Source organism: Phyllobates terribilis, unplaced genomic scaffold (genome assembly GCF_046119375.1).
Source record: "Phyllobates terribilis strain yellow unplaced genomic scaffold, ASM4611937v1 Scaffold_12__6_contigs__length_324123572, whole genome shotgun sequence".
Classification (NCBI taxonomy): Eukaryota; Metazoa; Chordata; class Amphibia; order Anura; family Dendrobatidae; genus Phyllobates; species Phyllobates terribilis.
The window spans coordinates 217,928,192-217,952,527 of NW_027362772.1; the positions used below are offsets into that span (position 1 = coordinate 217,928,192).

Below are 24,336 nucleotides of genomic sequence, written 5' to 3' on the forward strand. Positions count from 1 at the left end.
ACTCTGTCCCACTGCAAGTTTCACGCTGGGCCCTACAAGCCCAGGAGCCTGGGAAAGGGATACGACCCTCTGCTGGGCTTAGTCCAAACCATGCCACAACTGAGGGGAGAAGCCTAGTATCCCTTAAACCGATCTTGTGTACCAGAGGTGCTACTGCTATCAGTTGCTGGTGTTGCCAAGGGTCAGGACATGTAGCTGACAACTTCCCCCTGACTGCTGAGCCCATGGACTGCAGGTTTACTTGACGAGTATCTATGTATGTGTAGCGCCCCGAGGGTTCGGCCGCTACAGGGGTATTGCACCTCAACCCAGAGGTGTGATATTCCACTCCCGGGTAAGGATGGTGTGTGGACCAGGGCTCGGTAGGCTGCATGCATCACACACACCCCATTTCCGGGGGACAGCTCAACGGTGTTCTCATTAGACAGTAATGCAGGCACGACAGAATCTGTCCCTGGCTGGAGTAGGGAGGGGGGAGGAAAACCCAGTGATGTAGGAGTAGGAGGGGATGGTCTCTGGGCATAGGCAGGAGCCCATTGGTTGCAAGTCACCTGGGTTCATACACTAGGGGAGGGTATATAAGGTGGGCACCATCTTAGTTCTGGGGGAGTTCAGAGAAGAAGTCAGTGGAGTGAGAGGAGGAGTTCAGCCAGAGAGGGCTGACAGGGAGCTGTGGCTCAGTCTGGGCCCAGCTCCACGAGGCAGGCCTAGGGTGAAGGCCGGAGTCAGAAGGAAGGAACAGAAACAGAAAGGAACAGAAACAGAAAGGAACAGCAAAGAAAGAGAAGTACCCAAAGTGGAGAGAGGCCCAGAGACACGAAGGTAGAAGGAACCCTAAGGACCCAGGAGATTACGGGTGACGGGTTGGCAGAACAGGGTACCGGATCCCAAGTTGGTAGAGGCGACTAATCCTTAACCAAGAACCGGAGGTCGTGGCCATCTCTTGATGCGACCCCTCACTACACCTACTAGAAAGGCACACCACATAGGGTCAGGGAGGTGAGCACGAAGCGCCCCGAAGAGAAGGCCCGCGGGAGCTGGACAGATGTAGTGTCACTGGTGGGGCACGGCCAGAGAAAGGAATAGAAGGGAGACCTGTGCCACACTCTGGAATTGCCTGGGGGTTGACCGAGCCCCCGCACCTGGTGGACGCAACACGGCTTGGGCAGTCATTGTCGGCGGAGTGACTTGGAATATAAAGAACTGTGAGTAAAGAACTTGAACTGCAACCCCACGTCTCTGTGCTTCATCGCCGCACCAGCACTACTAGTGCTGGGACGCCCGTGCACCACCACTCCCGTCATCCACATTCCCTGCCCTGAGGCCATACTCTTCCCGTGGGGAGTTATCCCATCTTTAGCTGCACACACCACACCGGCCTCAGCGGACTGCCTTGCAGCGGCGGTACACCCTGACCGCAATCCACGGGTGGCGTAGTCGGACATTAAACCACAAAAACCCCATAAATTGACTGCCACTGGTTTGACCACCCTGAGCCACGGGACCGGGTCGCCGCCACGCGGAGACTACAACCCCCAGCATCCCACAAAAGTGCCCGGTTCCGGGTTCCCCCCACGCGGCCCAGGGGGCGCGTCATATGCCCAGGCTCTCAGCACCATGCACGCAGACACTACATGAAGTGAACCCCATATATGCCAGGTACATGTCAATGGGTACCAGACGGAGGCTTTCTTGGACTCAGGATGCTTAGTGACACTTGTCTATGGGTCATTGGTTCCCAGGGAAAACCCCAATGGTTGGAAAATCGGGGTTGTTTCCATATATGGGGATCTCTGAGAGTATCCAATGGCGGTGGTTACCTTTTCCACCCCGTGTGGGGAGATTAAACATATAGTGGGAGTGGTAAAAACCCTTCCATACGGGACTGTTTTGGGAAGAGACTTGCCCCTGTTCTGGTCCCTATGGGAGAGCAAAACTAACCCTCCCATGGTAAAGGTATATCCGGGCGCTGAACCCAAAGATCCCAAGTCAGGGATACCGCCGTAGGGGTCACCATTATAGGGAAAGAGTGTAACCAAGATAGGTTTCCCCTAGAGGTATTGGCAGGAGAGGTCGAGGAGACAACATCAGTTCCGGAGCTGAAAGTGTCCCAGGGTACTTTTGGGACAGCTCAGCTTCAGGATCCCACATTAGCCCGGGCACGAGAACGGATGATAATGATGAATGGGGTGGCACAGCAACCTGGGGCTGAGGCGGTTTTTCCTCATATGGCGGTCAACTACTGCAGGTTGACAAAATTTGCAATGAAATAGATCAGTTTTTAGTGCCCCAATCATACCGCCAGGAGGTGCCTGAGATGGCCCACAAACAGCTGATGGGGGGGGATCATCTGGGAGCTAAAAAAACTCAACAATGTATTCTGCAGCGGTTCTTTTGGCCCGGGATTTATGCCGAGGTTCAGAGGTTTTGTAAGTCGTGCTCAGAGTGTCAGCTGACCACACCCACAGCAGACTTCCATAGTCCACTAGCTCTACTGCCTGTTATAGAGGTACTTCTTGAGAGAGTTGCTATGGATCTAGTAGGGTCAATAGTGAAATCAGAACGGGACCACCAACACACATTTGTCACAGTGGATTATGCGGCTCGTTACCCGGAAGCGATTCTTCTTGGTCATACCTCGACGAAACTCATTGCCTGGGAGCTGTTTGCCATGTTCTGCCGCCTTGGGCTATCAAAGGAGATCCTTACGGATCAGGGGACTCCTTTTATGTCCAAAGTCACTAAAGAATTGTGTAAACTGCCCCAGATCAGTTGTGCATGTCAGTCTACCACCCACAGACTGATGGTCTAGTAGAAATATTTAATTAGACCCTAAAATTTATGTTAAAAAAGGTGGTAGCTAAAGATAGGACGCACAGGGATATTTTGTTGTTGAATCTAATGTTCGCCATCTGGGAGGTACCGCAGTCTTTCACAGGATTCTCTCTGTTGGAACAATTATATGGTAGACATCCCAGGCGCCTGCTGGACATTGCCAAAGAGACATGGGAACATTAGCCCACCCCTCATAAAAGCGTTATAGGGCACGTTGCGGGTATGCTGGACCGGATTACATTCATAATGCCTATCGTAAAGGAACATCTCCTGAATGCCCAGGCAGCGCAGAGCCGAGGTTACAATAGAAAGACCACAGAGAGGTCCTTTAACCGGTTCAGGACCGCCCACTGTACATAAACGTCGGCGCTGCCCGGGCTCTGTGCAGCGCCGACGTTTAAAAACGGTGGGTGGTCCCGCAGCGCTCAGGACCCCCAGGGTCCTGCTAGCGCTGCGGTACCGGTTCAGAGCGATAGCTCTGACATGTGGCATCATGGGGACCTGAATGGATCAGGTCCCCATGATGTTAACCTGTTCCTATCTTCTAGATGCCGCGATCCATAGCGATCGCGGCATTTAAAAGATAGTAACAGCTGGTGGTCGGCGATCGGGACCCCCCACATACCTCAGGAGCGGCGGGGATCCCGGTGCTGTGACCTCTGACATCATTGAGACCTGAATGGCTCAGGTCTCGATGATGTCAGCGTCACACCAGCCAATCAGAGAGATCACCAGGGAAGTTTGTTTTAGCAACAAACTTTCCCGGGCGATCTGCCTGATAAATACACTGTTTCTCCTCCGATCTCAGTGAGAGAGCAGAGGAGAAACAGTGTGACAAGAGCTGTGTCAGCCTTGCCACTGTGAAAGTAAAAAAAAAAAAATAAAATAAAAAAGAAAGTAAGAGTTAGGGTTAGTGAGTCTGTCAGATCAGTCAGTCCTGTCAGATCAGTCCTGTCAGATCTGTCAGTCAGTCAGTCCTGTCAGATCTATCAGTCAGTCAGTCCTGTCAGATCTATCAGTCAGTCAGTCCTGTCAGATCAGTCAGTCAGTCCTGTCAGATCAGTCAGTCAGTCCTGTCAGATCTATCAGTCCTGTCAGATCTGTCAGTCAGTCAGTCCTGTCAGATCTGTCAGTCAGTCAGTCCTGTCAGATCTGTCAGTCAGTCAGTCAGTCAGTCCTGTCAGATCTGTCAGTCAGTCAGTCCTGTCAGATCTGTCAGTCCTGTCAGATCAGTCCAGTCAGTCAGTCCTGTCAGATCAGTCCAGTCAGTCAGTCCTGTCAGATCAGTCCAGTCAGTCAGTCCTGTCAGTCAGTCAGTCCTGTCAGATCAGTCAGTCAGTCCTGTCAGATCAGTCAGTCCTGTCAGGTCAGTCAGTCCTGTCAGATCAGTCCCGTCCGTTCAGTCCGGTCCGTTCAGTCCAGTCAAAAAATCTAAAAATAAAATGGCCCGTCAGACTTATACCGCAGAGGAGGTGTATGCCCTGCTGTGTTCTGACACTGATGACAGCGCAATCTCAGATGGAGATGTGGATTTTGAAGGCTTTAGTAGCGGCGACACTGAGAGCTCAGAAATGAGCAGTGATTCTGGTCCATCCTCAAGCCCAAGGACCAGTACAACAATAGGGGCAAATAGCGCTACTGGAGAAACGTCTCCAAATCAGGGAACACTGCCCAGTACAAGCGCTGTCCCTGCTACTAGTGAATTGGCGCACACCAGTGTAAAAGGGGCTTTGCCACATGATCTAGCATTTCCCAGATGGGAGGCTTTGGATTCGGCTGCTCCATTCAGCCCTGATTTCAACGCCACTCCTGGTATAAATGTGGAGGTGGAAGATTTTGGACCAATTCATTTTTTTAATTTGTTTTTTACAGACAGCTTGCTAGAGCATATTGTCGTGCAAACAAATTTATATGCATCCCAATTCATAAGCCAGAATCCCCGATCTTACTATGCTAGGGCAAATTTATGGACACCAACTAATGTCCCGGAAATAAAAAAATTTTTAGGACTTACATTTGCCATGGGGCTTGTTAAAAAACCGAGCATTCGATCCTACTGGTCCAACCACCCTGTTCAAGCCACCCCTATGTTTTCAGTCATTCTGCCGTTATGAAATGCTCATGCGGTTTTGGCATTTTAACGACAATAGTCAATGCCTGCCCAGAAATGCCCCAGAACATGACAGGTTATATAAAATTAGACCCATCATTGAAAATTTGTCAGAAAAATTCTTAAGCCTCTACACCCCAACACAAAATATTTCTATAGATGAGTCCCTTGTAAAATTCAAAGGAAGACTGCACCTCAAGCAATTTATCCCATCTAAAAGGGCAAGGTTTGGAATAAAGATCTATAAAATGTGCGAAAGTTCAACCGGATACACATCCGCTTTCCGCATATATGAGGGGAAAGATAGCCAGCTAAACCCACCAGGATGCCCTACTTATCTGGGGACATCTGGAAAAATTGTTTGGGAGCTGATAAGTCCATTTTTTCAAAAAGGCTACAATCTATATGTGGACAATTATTACACCAGCATACCCCTATTTAAAAGTCTGGTTGAACACAACATCGGGGCTTGTGGGACCATCCGTAAAAACCGTCAGGGGTTTCCACAACCATTGGTCAACCAAAAGTTCCAAAAGGGGCAGTCAGGGGCTGTACGCAACGGAGAGCTGCTTGCCCTGAAATATAGGGATAAGAGGGATATTTTTGTCCTCAGCTCGATCCACACAGATGCCACAAGGGCCACTGTAGAACTAGGATCCACCACTCCGAAGCAAAAACCTGTGTCAGTCATTGACTACAACAAACACATGGGGGGTGTGGACCTTGCAGACCAGGTTCTACAGCCATACCAGGTATCAAGAAAGTCCTATACCTGGTATAAAAAGTTGGTTATCTATTTGTTTCAGGTGGCCACATACAATTCTTTTGTGTTGTACAAAAAAGCAGGAAATTCAGATCCTTTTCTTGATTATCAAGAAAAGGTAATTGAAAATCTTGTTTTTCAAAGTGTTAGCCCCGCTCATCCATTAGAATCTGAGGATGTGAAAAGACTCACTGAGCGACATTTTATTGCACTTATTCCAGCAACGGAAACAAGAAGGAACCCCCAGAAAAGATGTCGTGTATGTACTAAGAGAGGAATGAGGCGTGATACCCGCTACTATTGCCCACAATGCCCATCATTGCCAGCCTTATGCGTCACTGACTGCTTTAAAATCTACCACACAGAACCACGTTTTTAAACTGTAAAAATGTATCCCAATTTGTCATTCAAACATTTGGTTCATTTAGTGAATGACATATTCGAGTAGAGCTCACTTAATTTCCAGGGGTGGGGGGGGGGGTTCTCCAGAATCTAAACCTTCCATTGCGTGCTTGTTTCTGGAAATCATCCATCGAGTTAAAATGGTCACTAAACCCATAGATGAATTCCCAGAGGGGTGTCATTTCCAAAATGGGGTCACTTCAGGGGGGATTCTTTAGGTCTGGTACTCTGAAAAGTGCCAGAACAGCATAATCCCCCCTGAAGTGACCCCATTATGGAAATGACACCTCTGTGGGAATTCATCTATGGGTTTAGTGACCATTTACCTACTTATTTTCCCACCACTAGATTAATTTATACAGAGGAGTAGATTGTAAAATTCGGTCACTTGTTGTGGGTTTCCTCTGTTTAGGCACCTCAGGGGCTCTCCAAATGCAACATGGCGTCCGCTATCGATTCCAGTCAAATTTCCATTCCAAAAGTCAAATGGCGCTCCTTACCTTCCGAGCCATGCCGTGCGCCCAAACAGTGGCTTTGCACCACATATGGGGTATCAGCGTGCTCAGGAGAAATTGCACAACACATTTTGGGGTCCATTTTTTCTGGCTGCCCTTGTGAAAATTAAAAATTTGAGGCTAAAGTAGCAGTTTTGTGTTAAAAATGTGTTTTTTTATTTTCACCCTTCAACATTATAAAATTGTGTGAAGCCCCTGGGGGTTCAAGGTGCTCACCACACATCTAGATAAGTTCCTTGAGGGGTCTAGTTTCCAAAATGGGGTGACTTGTTGGGGGTTTCCTCTGTTTAGGCACCTCAGGGACAAGGAGACCGGGAGCCATCAGAAGGTGAGTATAATGTTTATTTTTTACCACCCTTTTACTATTACTTGGTCACACTATATAAATCCATGCCGGTTGCATGGATTTATATAGTGTGAAGTTGACAAGCACTTTCCAAGTGATGCTAAAATCGCTTGGGAAGCGCTTGTCAACCCGCATGCGGAAATGCATGTGAAGAACGCTTCACAAACACTTCTACTTGGCGGGAAAAACGCATGTAAAATCTGCATGTGCAATCCGCATGTAGAATCCGCATGTACAATCCGCATGTACAATCTGCATGTACAATCCGCATGTACAATCTGCATGTACAATCTGCATGTACAATCTGCATGTACAATCCGCATGTACAATCTGCATGTACAATCCGCATGTACAATCTGCATGTACAATCTGCATGTACAATCCGCATGTACAATCCGCATGCGTTTTTTCTGCCAGGGAGAAGCAGAAACGCTCAGAAAAAATCCGGAGCATTTCTGCATCGTGGGCACATAGCCTGAGGAGGACGCCTGCTCATCACTGCATTGTAGTCTCTACTGTCAAAACAGCTCAGCTCCTCCCATATAAGTGTGGTCACATGACCCTGACTCCTCCCGGGCACGTGACTGATCACATGACACTGACATCACCACAGGTCCTGCACCGTACAGCTTCTCATCGCAGCTTTTCTGTTCTACTTTATTACTTGTGTATGTGAGAGCAGAGCAGGCGGCGGAGGGATCTCCTGAGTGCGGCAGCGGCGGCGGTACTGCAGTGTGTGAGTAATGGCACTAGTCACTGTCCCCACTGCTCAGAGGTGTCAGCTGTGCGGCTACTGTCACTGCACGTACACAGCATATACACAGCACTGAGCAAACTGCGGGCCCAGCTGCCAGAGACTTGAGGGGCACACACATGGACTGTGCAAATACACAGCTATATACATCTCTATATAAACAGCTATATACATCTATATATACACAGCGATATACATCTATATATACACATCTATATATACACAGACTGTACACATCTATATATACACTAACTGTACACATCTATATATACACAGCTATACACTGTACACATCTATATATACACAGCTATACACTGACTGTATACATCTATATACACACATCTATATACTGACTGTATACATCTATATATACACAGACTGTACACATCTATATATACACAGCTATACACTGACTGTATACATCTATATATACACTAACTGTACACATCTATATATACACAGCTATACACTGACTGTATACATCTATATATACACAGACTGTACACATCTATATATACACATCTATATACTGACTACACATCTATATATACACAGACTGTACACATCTATATATACACATCTATATACTGACTACACATCTATATATACACAGACTGTACACATCTATATATACACAGCTATACACTGACTGTACACATCTATATATACACAGCTATACACTGACTGTATACATCTATATACACACATCTATATACTGACTGTATACATCTATATATACAGACTGTACACATCTATATATACACAGCTATACACTGACTGTATACATCTATATATACACTAACTGTACACATCTATATATACACAGCTATACACTGACTGTATACATCTATATATACACAGACTGTACACATCTATATATACACAGCTATACACTGACTGTACACAGCTATATATACACAGCTATATACTGACTGTATACATCTATATATACACAGCTATACACTGACTGTACACAGCTATATATACACATCTATATACTGACTGTATACATCTATATATACACAGCTATACACTGACTGTACACAGCTATATATACACATCTATATACTGACTGTATACATCTATATATACACAGCTATACACTGACTGTACACAGCTATATATACACAGCTATATACTGACTGTATACATCTATATATACACAGACTGTACACATCTATATATACACAGCGATATACATCTATATATACACAGACTGTACACATCTATATATACACAGCTATACACTGACTGTACACAGCTATATATACACAGCTATATACTGACTGTATACATCTATATATACACAGCTATACACTGACTGTACACAGCTATATATACACAGCTATATACTGACTATACATCTATATATACACAGACTGTACACATCTATATGTACACAGCGATATACATCTATATATACACAGACTGTACACATCTATATATACACAGCGATATACATCTATATATACACATCTATATACTGACTACACATCTATATATACACAGACTGTACACATCTATATATACACAGCTATACACTGACTGTACACATCTATATATACACAGCTATACACTGACTGTACACATCTATATATACACATCTATATACTGACTGTACACATCTATATATACACATCTATATACTGACTGTATACATCTATATATACACAGCTATATACTGATTATACACATCTATATATACGCAGCTATATACTGACTGACTGTACACATCTATATATATATACACACATCTATATACTGACTGTACACATCTATATATACACATCTATATACTGACTGTACACATCTATATATACACATCTATATACTGACTGTATACATCTATATATACACATCTATATACTGACTGTACACATCTATATATACACATCTATATACTGACTGTATACATCTATATATACACATCTATATACTGACTGTACACATCTATATATACACAGACTGTACACATCTATATATGCACAGACTATACACATCTATATATACACAGCTATACACTGACTGTACACATCTATATATACACAACTATACACTGACTGTACACATCTATATACACACATCTATATACTGACTGTACACATCTATATATACACATCTATATACTGACTGTATACATCTATATATACACAGCTATATACTGACTGTACACATCTATATACTGACTGTATACATCTATATACACAGACTGTACACATCTATATATACACAGCTATACACTGACTGTACACATCTATATATACACAGCTATACAACTGACTGTATACATCTATATACACAGCTATACACTGACTGTACACATCTATATATACACAGCTATACAACTGACTGTATACATCTATATACACAGCTATACAACTGACTGTACACATCTATATATACACAGACTGTACACATCTATATATACACAGCTATACACTGACTGTATACATCTATATACACAGCTATACACTGACTGTACACATCTATATATACACAGCTATACAACTGACTGTACACATCTATATATACACATCTATATACTGACTGTACACATCTATATATACACATCTATATACTGACTATACATCTATATATACACATCTATATACTGACTGTACACATCTATATATACACATCTATATACTGACTGTATACATCTATGTACACACATCTATATACTGACTGTACACATCTATATATACACAGACTGTACACATCTATATATACACAGCTATATACATCTATATACACAGCTATACACTTACTGTACACATCTATATATACACAGCGATATACATCTATATACACAGCTATACACTTACTGTACACATCTATATATACACAGCTATACAACTGACTGTACACATCTATATATACACAGCTATACACTGACTACACATCTATATATACACAGCTATACACTGACTGTACACATCTATATATACACATCTATATACTGACTGTATACATCTATATATACACATCTATATACTGACTGTATACATCTATATATACACATCTATATACTGATTGTACACATCTATATATACACATCTATATACTGACTGTATACATCTATATACACACATCTATATACTGACTGTACACATCTATATACTGACTGTATACATCTATATATACACATCTATATACTGACTGTACACATCTATATATACAGTCATGGCCAAAAGTTTTGAGAATGATACCAAAATTATATTTTCACATGATCTGCTGGCCTCTGGTTTTTATTAGTGTTTGTCTGATGTTTATATCGCATACAGAAATATAATTGCAATCATATTATGAGTACCAATAGGTTATATTGACAGTTAGAATGAGTTAATGCAGCAAGTCAATATTTGCAGTGTTGCCACTTCTTCTTCAAGACCTCTGTAATTCTCCCTGGCATGCTCTCAATCAACTTTTGGACCAAATCCTGACTGATAGCAGTCCATTCTTGCATAATCAATGCTTGCATTTTGCCAGAATTTGTTGGTTTTTGTTTGTCCACCCGTCTCTTGATGATTGACCACAAGTTCTCAATGGGATTAAGATCTGGGGAGTTTCCAGGCCATGGACCCAAAATCTCTATGTTTTGTTCCATGAGCCATTTAGTTATCACCTTTGCTTTATGGCAAGGTGCTCCATCATGCTGGAAAAGGCATTGTTGGGCGCCAAACTGCTCTTGGACGGTTGGGAGAAGTTGCTCTTGGAGGACATTCTGGTACCATTCTTTATTCATGGCTGTGTTTTTAGGCAAGACTGTGAGTGAGCCGATTCCCTTGGCAGAGAAACAACCCCACACATGAATGGTTTCAGGATGCTTTACAGTTGGCATGAGACAAGACTGGTGGTAGCGCTCACCTCTTCTTCTCCGAATAAGCTGTTTTCCAGATGTCCCAAACAATCGAAAAGGGGATTCATCAGAGAAAATGACTTGGCCCCAGTCCTCAGCAGCCCACTCCCTGTACCTTTTGCAGAATATCAGTCGGTCCCTGATGTTTTTTCTGGAGAGAAGTGGCTTCTTTGCTGCCCTCCTTGAAACCAGCCCTTGCTCAAAGAGTCTCCGCCTCACAGTGCGTGCAGAAGCACTCACACCAGCCTGCTGCCATTCCTGAGCAAGCTCGGCACTGCTGGTAGTCCGATCCCACAGCTGAAACAGTTTTAAGATACGGTCCTGGCGCTTGCTGCTCTTTCTTGGGCGCCCTGGAGCCTTTTTGACAACAATGGAAGCTCTCTCCTTGAAGTTCTTAATGATGCGATAGATTGTTGACTGAGGTGCAATCTTTGTAGCTGCGATACTCTTCCCTGTTAGGCCATTTTTGTGCAGTGCAATGATGGCTGCACGTGTTTCTTTAGAGATAACCATGGTTAACTGAAGAGAAACAATGATACCAAGAACCAGCCTCCTTTTAAAGTGTCCAGTGATGTCATTCTTACTTAATCATGACTGATTGATCGCCAGCCCTGTCCTCATCAACACCCACACCTGTGTTAATGGATCAATCACTAAAACGATGTTAGCTGCTCCTTTTAAGGCAGGACTGCAATGATGTTGAAATGTGTTTTGGGGGTTAAAGTTCATTTTCTGGGCAAATATTGACTTTGCAAGTACAGTAATTGCTGTTAAGCTGATCACTCTTTGACATTCAGGAGTATATGCAAATTGCCATTACAAAAAATGAAGCAGTAAACTTTGGAAAAATTACTATTTGTCTCATTCTCAATACTTTTGGCCATGACTGTACACAGCTATACACTGACTGTACACATCTATATATACACATCTATATACTGACTGTACACATCTATGTATACACAGCTATACACTGACTGTACACATCTATATATACACATCTATATACTGATTGTACACATCTATATATACACACATCTATATACTGACTGTATACATCTATATACAGACATCTATATACTGACTGTACACATCTATATATACACATCTATATACTGACTGTATACATCTATATACACACATCTATATACTGACTGTACACATCTATATATATACATCTATATACACACATCTATATACTGACTGTACACATCTATAAATACTCAGCTATATACTGACTGTATACATCTATATACTGACTGTATACATCTATATATACACATCTATATACTGACTGTACACATCTATATATACACAGCTATATACTGACTGCACACATCTATATATACACATCTATATACTGACTGTATACATCTATATATACACATCTATATACTGACTGTACACATCTATATATACACATCTATATACTGACTGTTCACATCTATATATACACAGCTATATACTGACTGTACATATCTATATATACACAGCTATATACAGACTGTACACATCTATATATACACAGCTATACACTGACTGTACACATCTATATATACACAGCTATACACTGACTGTACACATCTATATATACACAGCTATATACAGACTGTACACATCTATATATACACATCTATATACTGACTGTACACATCTATATATACACAGCTATACACTGACTGTACACATCTATATATACACACATCTATATACTGACTATATACATCTATATATACACAGACTGTACACATTTATATACAGTACAGACCAAGGATAAGCAGATCAAGTACCACCGGCTGCTCTCAATGAGACTTTTGCCTGTGTGTGCTATTCCCTTATACCATTTACACAGGTACAGTACAGACCAAAAGTTTGGACACACCTTCTCATTTAAAGATTTTTCTGTATTTTCATGACTATTAAAATTGTACATTCACACTGAAGGCATCAAAACTATGAATTAACACATGTGGAATTATATACTTAACAAAAAAGTGTGAAACCACTGAAAATATGTCTTATATTCTAGGTTCTTCAAAGTAGCCACCTTTTGCTTTGATGACTGCTTTGCACACTCTTGGCATTCTCTTGATGAGCTTCAAGAGGTAGTCACCGGAAATGGTCTTCCAACATTCTTGAAGGAGTTCCCAGAGATGCTTAGCACTTGTTGGCCCTTTTGCCTTCACTCTGCGGTCCAGCTCACCCCAAACCATCTCGATTGGGTTCAGGTCTGGTGACTGTGGAGGCCAGGTCATCTGGCGTAGCACCTCATCACTCTCTATCTTGGTCAAATAGCCCTTACACAACCTGGAGGTGTGTTTGGGGTCATTGTCCTGTTGAAAAATAAATGATGGTCCAACTAAACGCAAACCGGATAGAATAGCATGCCGCTGCAAGATGCTGTGGTAGCCATGCTGGTTCAGTATGCCTTCAGTTTTGAATAAATCCCCAACAGTGTCACCAGCAAAGCACCATCACACCTCCTCCTCCATGCTTCACGGTGGGAACCAGGCATGTAGAGTCCATCCGTTCACCTTTTCTGTGTCGCACAAAGACACGGTGGTTGGAACCAAAGATCTAAAATTTGGACTCATCAGACCAAAGCACAGATTTCCACTGGTCTAATGTCCATTCCTTGTGTTCTTTAGCCCAAACAAGTCTCTTCTGCTTGTTGCCTGTCCTTAGCAGTGGTTTCCTAGCAGCTATTTTACCATGAAGGCCTGCTGCACAAAGTCTCCTCTTAACAGTTGTTGAAGAGATGTGTCTGCTGCTAGAACTCTGTGTGGCATTGACCTGGTCTCTAATCTGAGCTGCTGTTAACCTGCGATTTCTGAGGCTGGTGACTCGGATAAACTTATCCTCAGAAGCAGAGGTGACTCTTGGTCTTCCTTTCCTGGGGTGGTCCTCATGTGAGCCAGTTTCTTTGTAGCGCTTGATGGTTTTTGCAACTGTACTTGGGGACACTTTCAAAGTTTGCTCAATTTTTTGGACTGACTGACCTTCATTTCTTAAAGTAATGATGGCCACTCGTTTTTCTTTACTTAGCTGCTTTTTTCTTGCCATAATACAAATTCTAACAGTCTATTCAGTAGGACTATCAGCTGTGTATCCACCAGACTTCTGCACAACACACCTGATGGTCCCAACCCCATTTATAAGGCAAGAAATCCCACTTATTAAACCTGACAGGACACACCTGTGAAGTGAAAACCATTTCCTGTGACTACCTCTTGAAGGTCATCAAGAGAATGCCAAGAGTGTGCAAAGCAGTCATCAAAGCAAAAGGTGGCTACTTTGAAGAACCTAGAATATAAGACCTATTTTCAGTTGTTTCACACTTTTTTGTTAAGTATATAATTCCACATGTGTTAATTCATAGTTTTGATGCCTTCAGTGTGAATGTACAATTTTCATAGTCATGAAAATACAGAAAAATCTTTAAATGAGAAGGTGTGTCCAAACTTTTGGTCTGTACTGTACATCTATATATATACTGACTGCACACATCTATATATACACAGCTATACAACTGACTGTACACATCTATATATACACAGCTATACAACTGACTGTACACATCTATATATACATCTATATATACACTGACTGTACACATCTATATATACACAGCTATACACTGACTGTACACATCTATATATACACAGCTATATACTGACTGTACACATGTATATATACACAGCTATATACTGACTGTATACATCTATATATACACAGCTATATACTGACTATACACATCTATATACTGACTGTATACATCTATATATACACATCTATATACTGACTGTACACATCTATATATACACAGACTGTACACATCTATATACAGTGGTGGCCAAAAGTATTGGCACCCCTGCAATTCTGTCAGATAATACTCAGTTTCTTCCTGAAAATGATTGCAATCACAAATTCTTTGGTATAATTCTCTTCATTTAATTTGTCTTCAATGAAAAAACACAAAAAGAAGTGTCCTAAAGCCAAATTGGATACAATTCCACACCAAACCTAAAAAAGAGGGTGGACAAAAGTATTGGCACTGTTTGAGAAATCATGTGATGCTTCTCTAATTCGTGTAAATAACAGCACCTGTAACTTACCTGTGGCACCTAACAGGTGTTGGCAATAACTAAATCACACTTGCAGCCAGTTAGCATGGATTAAAGTTGACTCAACCTCTGTCCTGTGTCCTTGTGTGTACCACATTGAGCATGGAGAAAAGAAAGAAGACCAAAGAACTGTCTGAGGACTTGAGAAACCAAATTGTGAGGAAGCATGAGCAATCTCAAGGCTACAAGTCCATCTCCAAAGACCTGAATGTTCCTGTGTCTTCCGTGCACAGTGTCATCATGAAGTTTAAAGCCCATGGCACTGTGGCTAACCTCCCTAGATGTGGACGGAAAAGAAAAATTGACGAGAGATTTCAACGCAAGATTGTGCGGATGGTGGATAAAGAACCTCGACTAACATCCAAATAAGTTCAAGCTGCCCTGCAGTCCGAGGGTACAACAGTGTCAACCCGTACTATCCGTCGGCGTCTGAATGAAAAGGGACTGTATGGTAGGATACCCAGGAAGACCCCACTTCTTACCCTGAGACATAAAAAAGCCAGGCTGGAGTTTGCTAAAACTTACCTGAGAAAGCCTAAAACGTTTTGGAAGAATGTTCTGTGGTCAGATGAGACAAAAGTAGAGCTTTTTGGGAAAAAGCATCAACATAGAGTGTACAGGGAAAAAAAAGAGGCATTTAAAGAAAAGAACACGGTCCCTACAGTCAAACATGGCGGAGGTTCCCTGATGTTTTGGGGTTGCTTTGCTGCCTCTGGCACTTGACTGCTTGACCGTGTGCATGGCATTATGAAGTCTGAAGACTACCAACAAATTTTGCAGAATAATGTAGGGCCCAGTGTGAGAAAGCTGGGTACCCTCAGAGGTCATGGGTCTTCCAGCAGGAGAATGACCCAAAACACACCTCCAGGCTGTGTAAGGGCTATGTGACCAAGAAGGGGAGTGATGGGGTGCTACGCCAGATGACCTGGCCTCCACAGTCACCAGACCTGAACCCAATCGAGATGGTTTGGGGTGAGCTGGACCACAGAGTGAAGGCAAAAGGGCCAACAAGTGCTAAGCATCTCTGGGAACTCCTTCAAGATTGTTGGAAGACCATTTCCGGTGACTACCTCTTGAAACTCATCAAGAGAATGCCAAGAGTGTGCAAAGCAGTCATCAAAGCAAAAGGTGGCTACTTTGAAGAACCTAGAATATAAGACATATTTTCAGTTGTTTCACACTTTTTTGTTAACTATATAATTCCACATGTCTTAATTCATAGTTTTGATGCCTTCAGTGTGAATGTACAATTTTCATAGTCATGAAAATACAGAAAAATCTTTAAATGAGAAGGTGTGTCCAAACTTTTGGTGTGTACTGTATACCCATACATACAGGTTTACATCATTATATACAAAACACCAATGGTATCATAAAATCATAGGCTCCATAATGCTTTCATTAGGTTTTATTCAATCCTTAAAGATACAGAGCTGCAGCAATGTGCGACAACGGTTCAGATGATTCCGATCTTTTTCAAGCAAAGCTTTAAAGATAAAATGCAGCAAGTACAAAAATGCATCTCCAGTTACATACTTACTGTAACAAACACGTATACATACACTAATATACCTAATATTGCAATGGTAAGCATCAGTACAGTCATAAGTACAATCTCTGTATCTCAGTAATTCAGGCTGGATGTGAGGTCCGTGTGTATGCGTTCTGCTGCTGTCTTCAGTAGCTCTTACATCAGCACAGCTTCTATTCTGCACTTCTTGTGCTTTCCTCCTCATCTGTAGTCTGTTTTCTCTGTACTTTCTAACATCAAATACTCTCCTGTCTCTATACGCTTATGTAGGTCTATATACAATCCCCCGCTGCTATCTCTAACACTAACAGAGGGGAAGGAGAGCAGAGGCAGCCATCAGTGCCAGGAGCAGGAACGCTGATTGATTTGTTAAAATTCTACAGAGCATTAAACTGGATAAAGGACTGATAAACTTACTGCAGCAGCAAACGGCTAGAATTTTTTTTAGGGAAGACTATATAGAAAGTTGTTTAAAGATTAACTAAGCTTTTTTATGTAATTCCCCCCCCATGCTTTGCATAGTTATTAGATTTAATTGTATACGCCATTGCTGTTTCATTGCCCATTTTATGCTCCTTTTTAAGGTCCTTTCAGCTGCTGCTCAGCAAGATCTGTACACTGTATTCAAAAAGTGTGTGGACTTTCCCTATCTGAGCCTCTCTGCTCCTTAGCCCCTTATTCAGACAGGGTAATTCCTGTACTCTGTTGGGTTATAGTGTACTGATCTTGTTCAGCAGCGGCTGAGAGCAGCTTCTACTGGACATTGGAACAGCGATGCAGCATGGGGTTTGGGAGAGACCCAAACAAAATAAGGCAGTAGATCAGAAAAATTCAGATCTTTATGCTTTAATTTTGCATAAGAGAATGCACAGTAAACATAATTCAGTACAGAGTCTTTAAAGAGTAACTAAACTTTTACAACTTTTTATTGTATTTCAGTACTTTTATTAATTGCAAGCAAAGTGATGGCATCCAGGGCTTGAGGCCTCCAACCGTCCACTCTAAAAGTTTCAGGATTGCGCACACAGAAAAATGTAGCCTATGCTTACCCTTATGTGTGTGCGCCCCTCACTGGTGAGGTTAGAGGGGTGTCTGAGCGATCAGTGGGGGTACTGAGGTCCTGTACCTGCACTGATATGCATGCAATTAAAAAGGCAACCAAAAATTAAAAATAAAGTAATAAAGGTTTAGTTACTCTTTAAGGCTTTTTAAAGGCCACAGACTTTCTCAGTTGAAGTCAGTGGTAGACTGTAGACAGACACGGCACGCTGCAGTCACTCGCTAATGACCTTTGGAGTTTTATCGCAGGCACAGACGAGCGATTTCCTGCATTGTGATGACTGTATTCGGAAAAACCTTGTGGCCGTTCCCACTATACCCACGATCTCCGAGTCCGGAGCATGGCTGGTATATACAGCACCGCTCCTGTCAGAACTTGTTCAGTGTATCTTTTATTACACAGGGGTATGGTAAAACAGCAGAATAACCATTTCTCCCCATCAAGGCTTTAGAGATCAGCTGGTTGAGACCCCCAAGCACTCTCCAGTCCACATGGTAGCCCGTGACTCGATCGACCAATCACCGGTATCACCATTAGAGAGGTTACCCTGCAGCAGTACTGCGTCTCACATCAACAGAGCAGCTCTTCTTCTGGGCCGCTTAGTTGACAGGACGTGACTGCTTGCATCATACTGATTGACTGCCGACTTCCCGCAGTTAGGCAACGGGGAGCCGGCTGTCAATCAGCATGACGTCGGCAGTCCCACCCCGTCAACAGAGCAGAGCGGAAGAGAAGCTACTGCTCTGTCAACTGGACATCAGCAGAAGCCGCTGGATCACCGGCAGGAGCCGCCTGTGATCTCTGTGACCTCTCTGTGCTGGTGGCGTTAGTGACTACCTGCCTGTTAGTTATTAGGCTCATTGTAAAAAAAAATATCCCCTTTAAAGACAGTGATTGGCTGCAGTAGTCATGTGCCTAGATGAAAAATGATAATTGTTGGCAGCAGTCATATGATTGCACAATGCAGTAGGCCAGTGATGGGCCACCGTAGTCACATGCTTAGATCTGCTAGCCACTTGTAATTCGATACTGGAACAGTGGCAGCTTAAATCGGTGAGTTTTGGTTATTTTATCATTTTATCAAATGCCATGCCATTAAAATATATATATACAGTGCCTACAAGTAGTATTCAACCCCCTGCAGATTTAGCTGGTTGACACATGCAGAATTAACTTGGCATTGTGACATTTGTACTGTAGATCAGCCTGGAAGTGGGAAATGCACTGCAGCAAATTTTTTTTTTTTTTTTTTTTTTAAACGTAAAAAGTTAATTCAGAGTGTCATTTATTATTCAACCCCTCAAACCACAAGAATTCTGTTTGGTCCCCCTAAAGTATTAAGAAGTAGTTCAGGCACCAAGAATAATGAGCTTCACATGTGTGGATTAAAGATCTCTTTTGCCAGCCTTTTCTGACTATTTAAGACCCTCCCCAAACTTGTGAACAGCACTCAGACATGGTCAACATGGGAAAGACAAAGGAGCATTCCAAGGCCATCAGAGACAAGATCGTGGAGGGTCACAAGGCTGGCAAGGGGTACAAAACCCTTTCCAAGGAGTTGGGCCTACCTGTCTCCACTGTTGGGAGCCGTAAGTGGAAGGCTTATGGAACTACTGTTAGCCTTCCACGGCCAGGACAGCCTTTGAAAGTGTCCTCCTGTGCCGAGGCCAGGCTTGTCCGAAGAGTCAAGGCTAACCCAAGGACAACAAGGAAGGAGCTCCGGGAAGATCTCATGGCAGTGGGGACATTGGTTTCAGTCAATATCATAAGTAACGTACTCCACCACAATGGTCTCCGTTCCAGACGAGCCCGTAAGGTACCTTTACTTTCAAAGCGTCATGTCAAGGCTCGTCTACAGTTTGCTCATGATCACTTGGAGGACTCTGAGACAGACTGGTTCAAGGTTCTTTGGTCTGATGAGACCAAGATCGAGAACTTTGGTGCCAACCACACACGTGACGTTTGGAGACTGGATGGCACTGCATACGACCCCAAGAATACCATCCCTACAGTCAAGCATGGTGGTGGCAGCATCATGCTGTGGGGCTGTTTCTCTGCCAAGGGGCCTGGCCATCTGGTCCGCATCCATGGGAAGATGGATAGCACGGCCTACCTGGAGATTTTGGCCAAGAACCTCCGCTCCTCCATCAAGGATCTTAAGATGGGTCGTAATTTCATCTTCCAACAAGACAACGACCCAAAGCACACAGCCAAGAAAACCAAGGCCTGATTCAATAGGGAAAAAGTCAAGGTGTTGGAGTGGCCTAGTCAGTCTCCTGACCTTAACCCAATTGAAAACTTGTGGAAGGAGCTCAAGAATAAAGTCCACATGAGACACCCAAAGAACCTAGATAACTTGGAGAAGATCTGCATGGAGGAGTGGGCCAAGATAACTCCACAGACCTGTGGCGGCCTGATCAGGTCTTATAAAAGACGATTATTAGCTGTAATTGCAAACAAGGGTTATTCCACAAAATATTAAACATAGGGGTTGTATAATAATTGACCCACACTCTTATGTTTAAAATTTAATAAAATTCAACTGAGCAACATAACTTTTTGGTTTGTAAGATTTATGCTTCTGTTCATAAAACCTACTCTTGTTTGCAGTTTGAAGGCTCTAACTTATTTGCATCTTATCAAACCAGCTAAATCTGCAGGGGGTTGAATACTACTTGTAGGCACTGTAATATATATATATATATATATATATATATATATATATCTATATATATATAATATACACATATATACTGGACAATCCCTCTAAGGAATTGTTGGCTTGGGCACCGTGGCTTCTCTGTATAGCAGAAGCCCCTGTGCTTTGCTAGATACCGAGTGCGGAGGCCCAGAGACTTCACTGACTTATAATGGATTCTGTGGGTTTCCTCAAGGTGTCCTTTATTTTGACTCCGAATGAGGAAACCTGCGAGATGGCGATCCCCTGACATAACCGGACCACGGCTTCCACCCAGCCAGAGCTGCCATCACAATGACTGTAGGAGGGCAGAGGGCTGCTGCTGCCTTATAGGGCTGTCTGTTAGTATAGGGCTCATTAGGTGTCTTAGAGACGGTGCAAATCGATCCATCGGGCACAAGACTAATCTATGGCTGCTAGACGAAGCTATGGGATCTGCCTCTTACCTGCCGTCATCCATGGCTCTTGATTAGCAGGCCGGCTAATCACTAGAGGAGCTGCGGATGTCATCTGGGTCCCATCCTACAGCCACCGATTAATGACGAGGCCGATGGACTGCCTTCTACAAATTTACTTGCACCAACTCTAGTGTCTTTGCATATTACCATGAGCTGATGTACAAAAGTATACAATTAGAAATAAATGTAAGGTTTTCATCTTTGAGACAAAAAAAAAAAATACCTGGTTGCGTAGAGGACGTGTCAGAAGGATTATGGGTTGTAAAGTAAGACCTGCAGTAATGGCGCTGTAATGCTGATTAGATTGATAACCTCCTTGAAGAAATTTGTGTTCTGGTTCTTCAGTAATCACCTGTTGAAGTCATATGCTAGTGAGGTGCAAGAGCGGTGGGGCTGGAGGCTGCACTGGGTCTTCTCCTGTCCGTCCGGGTATTTGTCAGCCCCTCCACCTGCCTCCAGTTTTGGCTTACAGGTCACTGCTCTGCCAGTGCCTCCTCAGGCCAATATCTCACACATACGCCGTCAGTGGTGCAGGTGCAGATCAATTTCTTGGCTCAATTACGTCATGTGAAAGCTCCTCCGACCATGACGGCACCTGCATGAGATTTTGGCCGGAAGAGGCAGGTCCATAAAAATCAGTGACCTGTCAAAGAACGGAGGGTCTGGCGATCGTCCAGATGGGCAGGAGAAGACCAAGAGCAGCCACCAGCCTCTCTGCACTTGCGCCTCAATAGGTGTCACAGACAGGGTGTAAAGCGTGAATTGTTCTGCCTATTTATTATTGGATTAATTTAACACAAATCCTAACAATACTGCCCAAAAAAGGATAGAGAGCCACCTCTGATCCGTTATGATTTTGTGTACTAGGTTGTGACATCAGGCCTAAAATTGCCACAAATCTGCTAAGTCCATATAAAGGTTGGGTCTGCAGTCCATGCATGGTGGCATCTACTATAGAGAAGCAGGTGGAGAGACTGTTGGCACTAGTGACTGTCTCATTACTCCATGGGAATCAGATACCAGTCCTGTAATGGGTATACCTCCCATCTGCTGGAGATTACAGTCCACATGCTCCAACGTGTCCCACCTCATTATTAATCAACACCTAAAAGAAAGGCTGAGTGTCAGACGCCTGGTCACACTGATCCTTTGCCTTTTCTACTTGCAGAGACGCTAGCAGAACTATTTGGACCGGAGGAGCTCCCTATGTCAGAGGCAGAATAGGGATTCATATGGTAAGCTGGGGTAAGACTGTGATATTAACAGGAATCTGTTGTGATATGTGAAGGGATCTGGCAGCAAGTGTTAAGTTTTTCTGCAGCACTCCCACAGGAGAAATGAAATATTGCACGCTTACATATGAAATCAGTTGACTGTGCATGAAATGTTAGGACTTTTCAGGTCCACCAGCAACAGGTGCGCTTTTGTAGCTGTTCTGGAAGTTGTTGTGGGTCCTAAATAATAAAGCAGGATGCCTCATTAGGGTTATTTCTGCATAAATCCTTTTACATTTTAACCTGTTGGCAAATTATGGCCTGCGGGTCACATCTGGCCTTTTATCTGCCTTTATCAGGCCCATGGAAAACAAATGTAAGTAAAGTGGTTTTGTAGTGCTGGCAGCATTGCAGTCTCGTTGTACACAGCGTGCACCTGATCTGTGTATACGCAGCTGTGTGCACCTGATCTGTGTATACGCAGCTGTGTGCACCTGATCTGTGTATACGCAGCTGTGAGCACCTGATCTGTGTATACGCAGGTCACTGTGCACTCCTGGACCTGCCCTGTCTGATTGTCGCTTTCTGCACTGTCCACGTGAGAGGGGAATGTGTTTCCTCATCGCTGAATCCCGATTGGTGCATTGCTTGTAATCTGTAAGGAGGAACGTGTTGTGTGAATATATGTTGGGGGGCAGAGGAGTGCGGCTGGGGGAGGAATGGCATCCAAGGGATGAATACAGCAACAAATTATGGTTACTGTGATAATAAACCAGGGGGATAGCGGGATGGGATGATTGCTGATGCAAATTACTTAACCTTCACAAATGAAAAACAATATGGAAAAATGTGTTAGTTTTGCAGTTTCTTAAAGTATGTTGATGAACTGCTTCTGCTAGTACATGTTCCTGTAAGGCTGCATTCACATATACGTGTAAAATATCCCTGTGCCGACCATTTTTTTCTATTTTGGAGAGCACACGGACCCATTGAGTAAAACGGATCTGTACAAACTTCTGTTAAAATCTTGGATCCGAGTTTGCGATCCATGAGACTCAGAGGTGGTCCTATTCTAATCCGATTATGAGGATCAGAGTACAACTTACTAAATGTACTTGTGTGCTCTCTGATAAAAACCGACACTTCACAGTTGTGTGAATGCAGCCTAAGGCTCAAGCTTTGTTCGCACTTCATTCCTGCTCTGCGTTCTTGGGATTACAACTGAATAACCAAAAAAACTGAATCGTGACTGGGCCACAGACTGCAGTGGCACAAAGTAAGTTAAAATGAATGCATAGCCATACTCCTGGCCACAATCCGACTAGTATGTTTCTGCTCTCTCTCAATGCATTGGTTGAGGCCTTGCACATCTAGTCTGAGTGTGGCCGGGAGTGTGCATATCACATACTTGGCACCCGAGAATCCTCACAGTGTGCAGTGCGCCCTTTAATGTCATTGCTTAAGTTACCATAGAATGTCCTAGGGAAACTGAAAAACGGTGGAATGTAGAAAACAACAAACTGGAATTTCGCCGTTTTATTTAAATTTTTTTTAAAGCATTCAGTGCGATGTCATAATAACTTATTTTTACTAGCACTATGTGGCGGCTTGCTTTTTGCGTGGTAAGCCGTGGTTTCTAGTGACGGGTTAATGTGTGTCCATAACTC

General features: G+C 43.1%; 1 protein-coding gene across 3 annotated transcripts in view; it reads left to right on the forward strand.

Annotated features, from left to right (window-relative positions):
* The first annotated feature begins 7,543 nt into the window (after positions 1–7,543).
* TBCEL (tubulin folding cofactor E like) overlaps positions 7,544–24,336 on the forward strand; it is an 81,895-nt gene continuing 65,102 nt past the window's right edge. The window contains exons 1-2 of one of the 3 annotated variants that reach the window (XM_073656658.1): positions 7,544–7,707; positions 22,624–22,690. In XM_073656658.1, the coding sequence (XP_073512759.1) occupies positions 22,688–22,690 (3 nt within the window). In that variant the 5' untranslated portion in view covers positions 7,544–7,707; positions 22,624–22,687. The remainder of the gene's footprint in view (positions 7,708–22,623; positions 22,691–24,336) is intronic. The other 2 variants (XM_073656659.1, XM_073656660.1) reach the window with 2 other exon arrangements.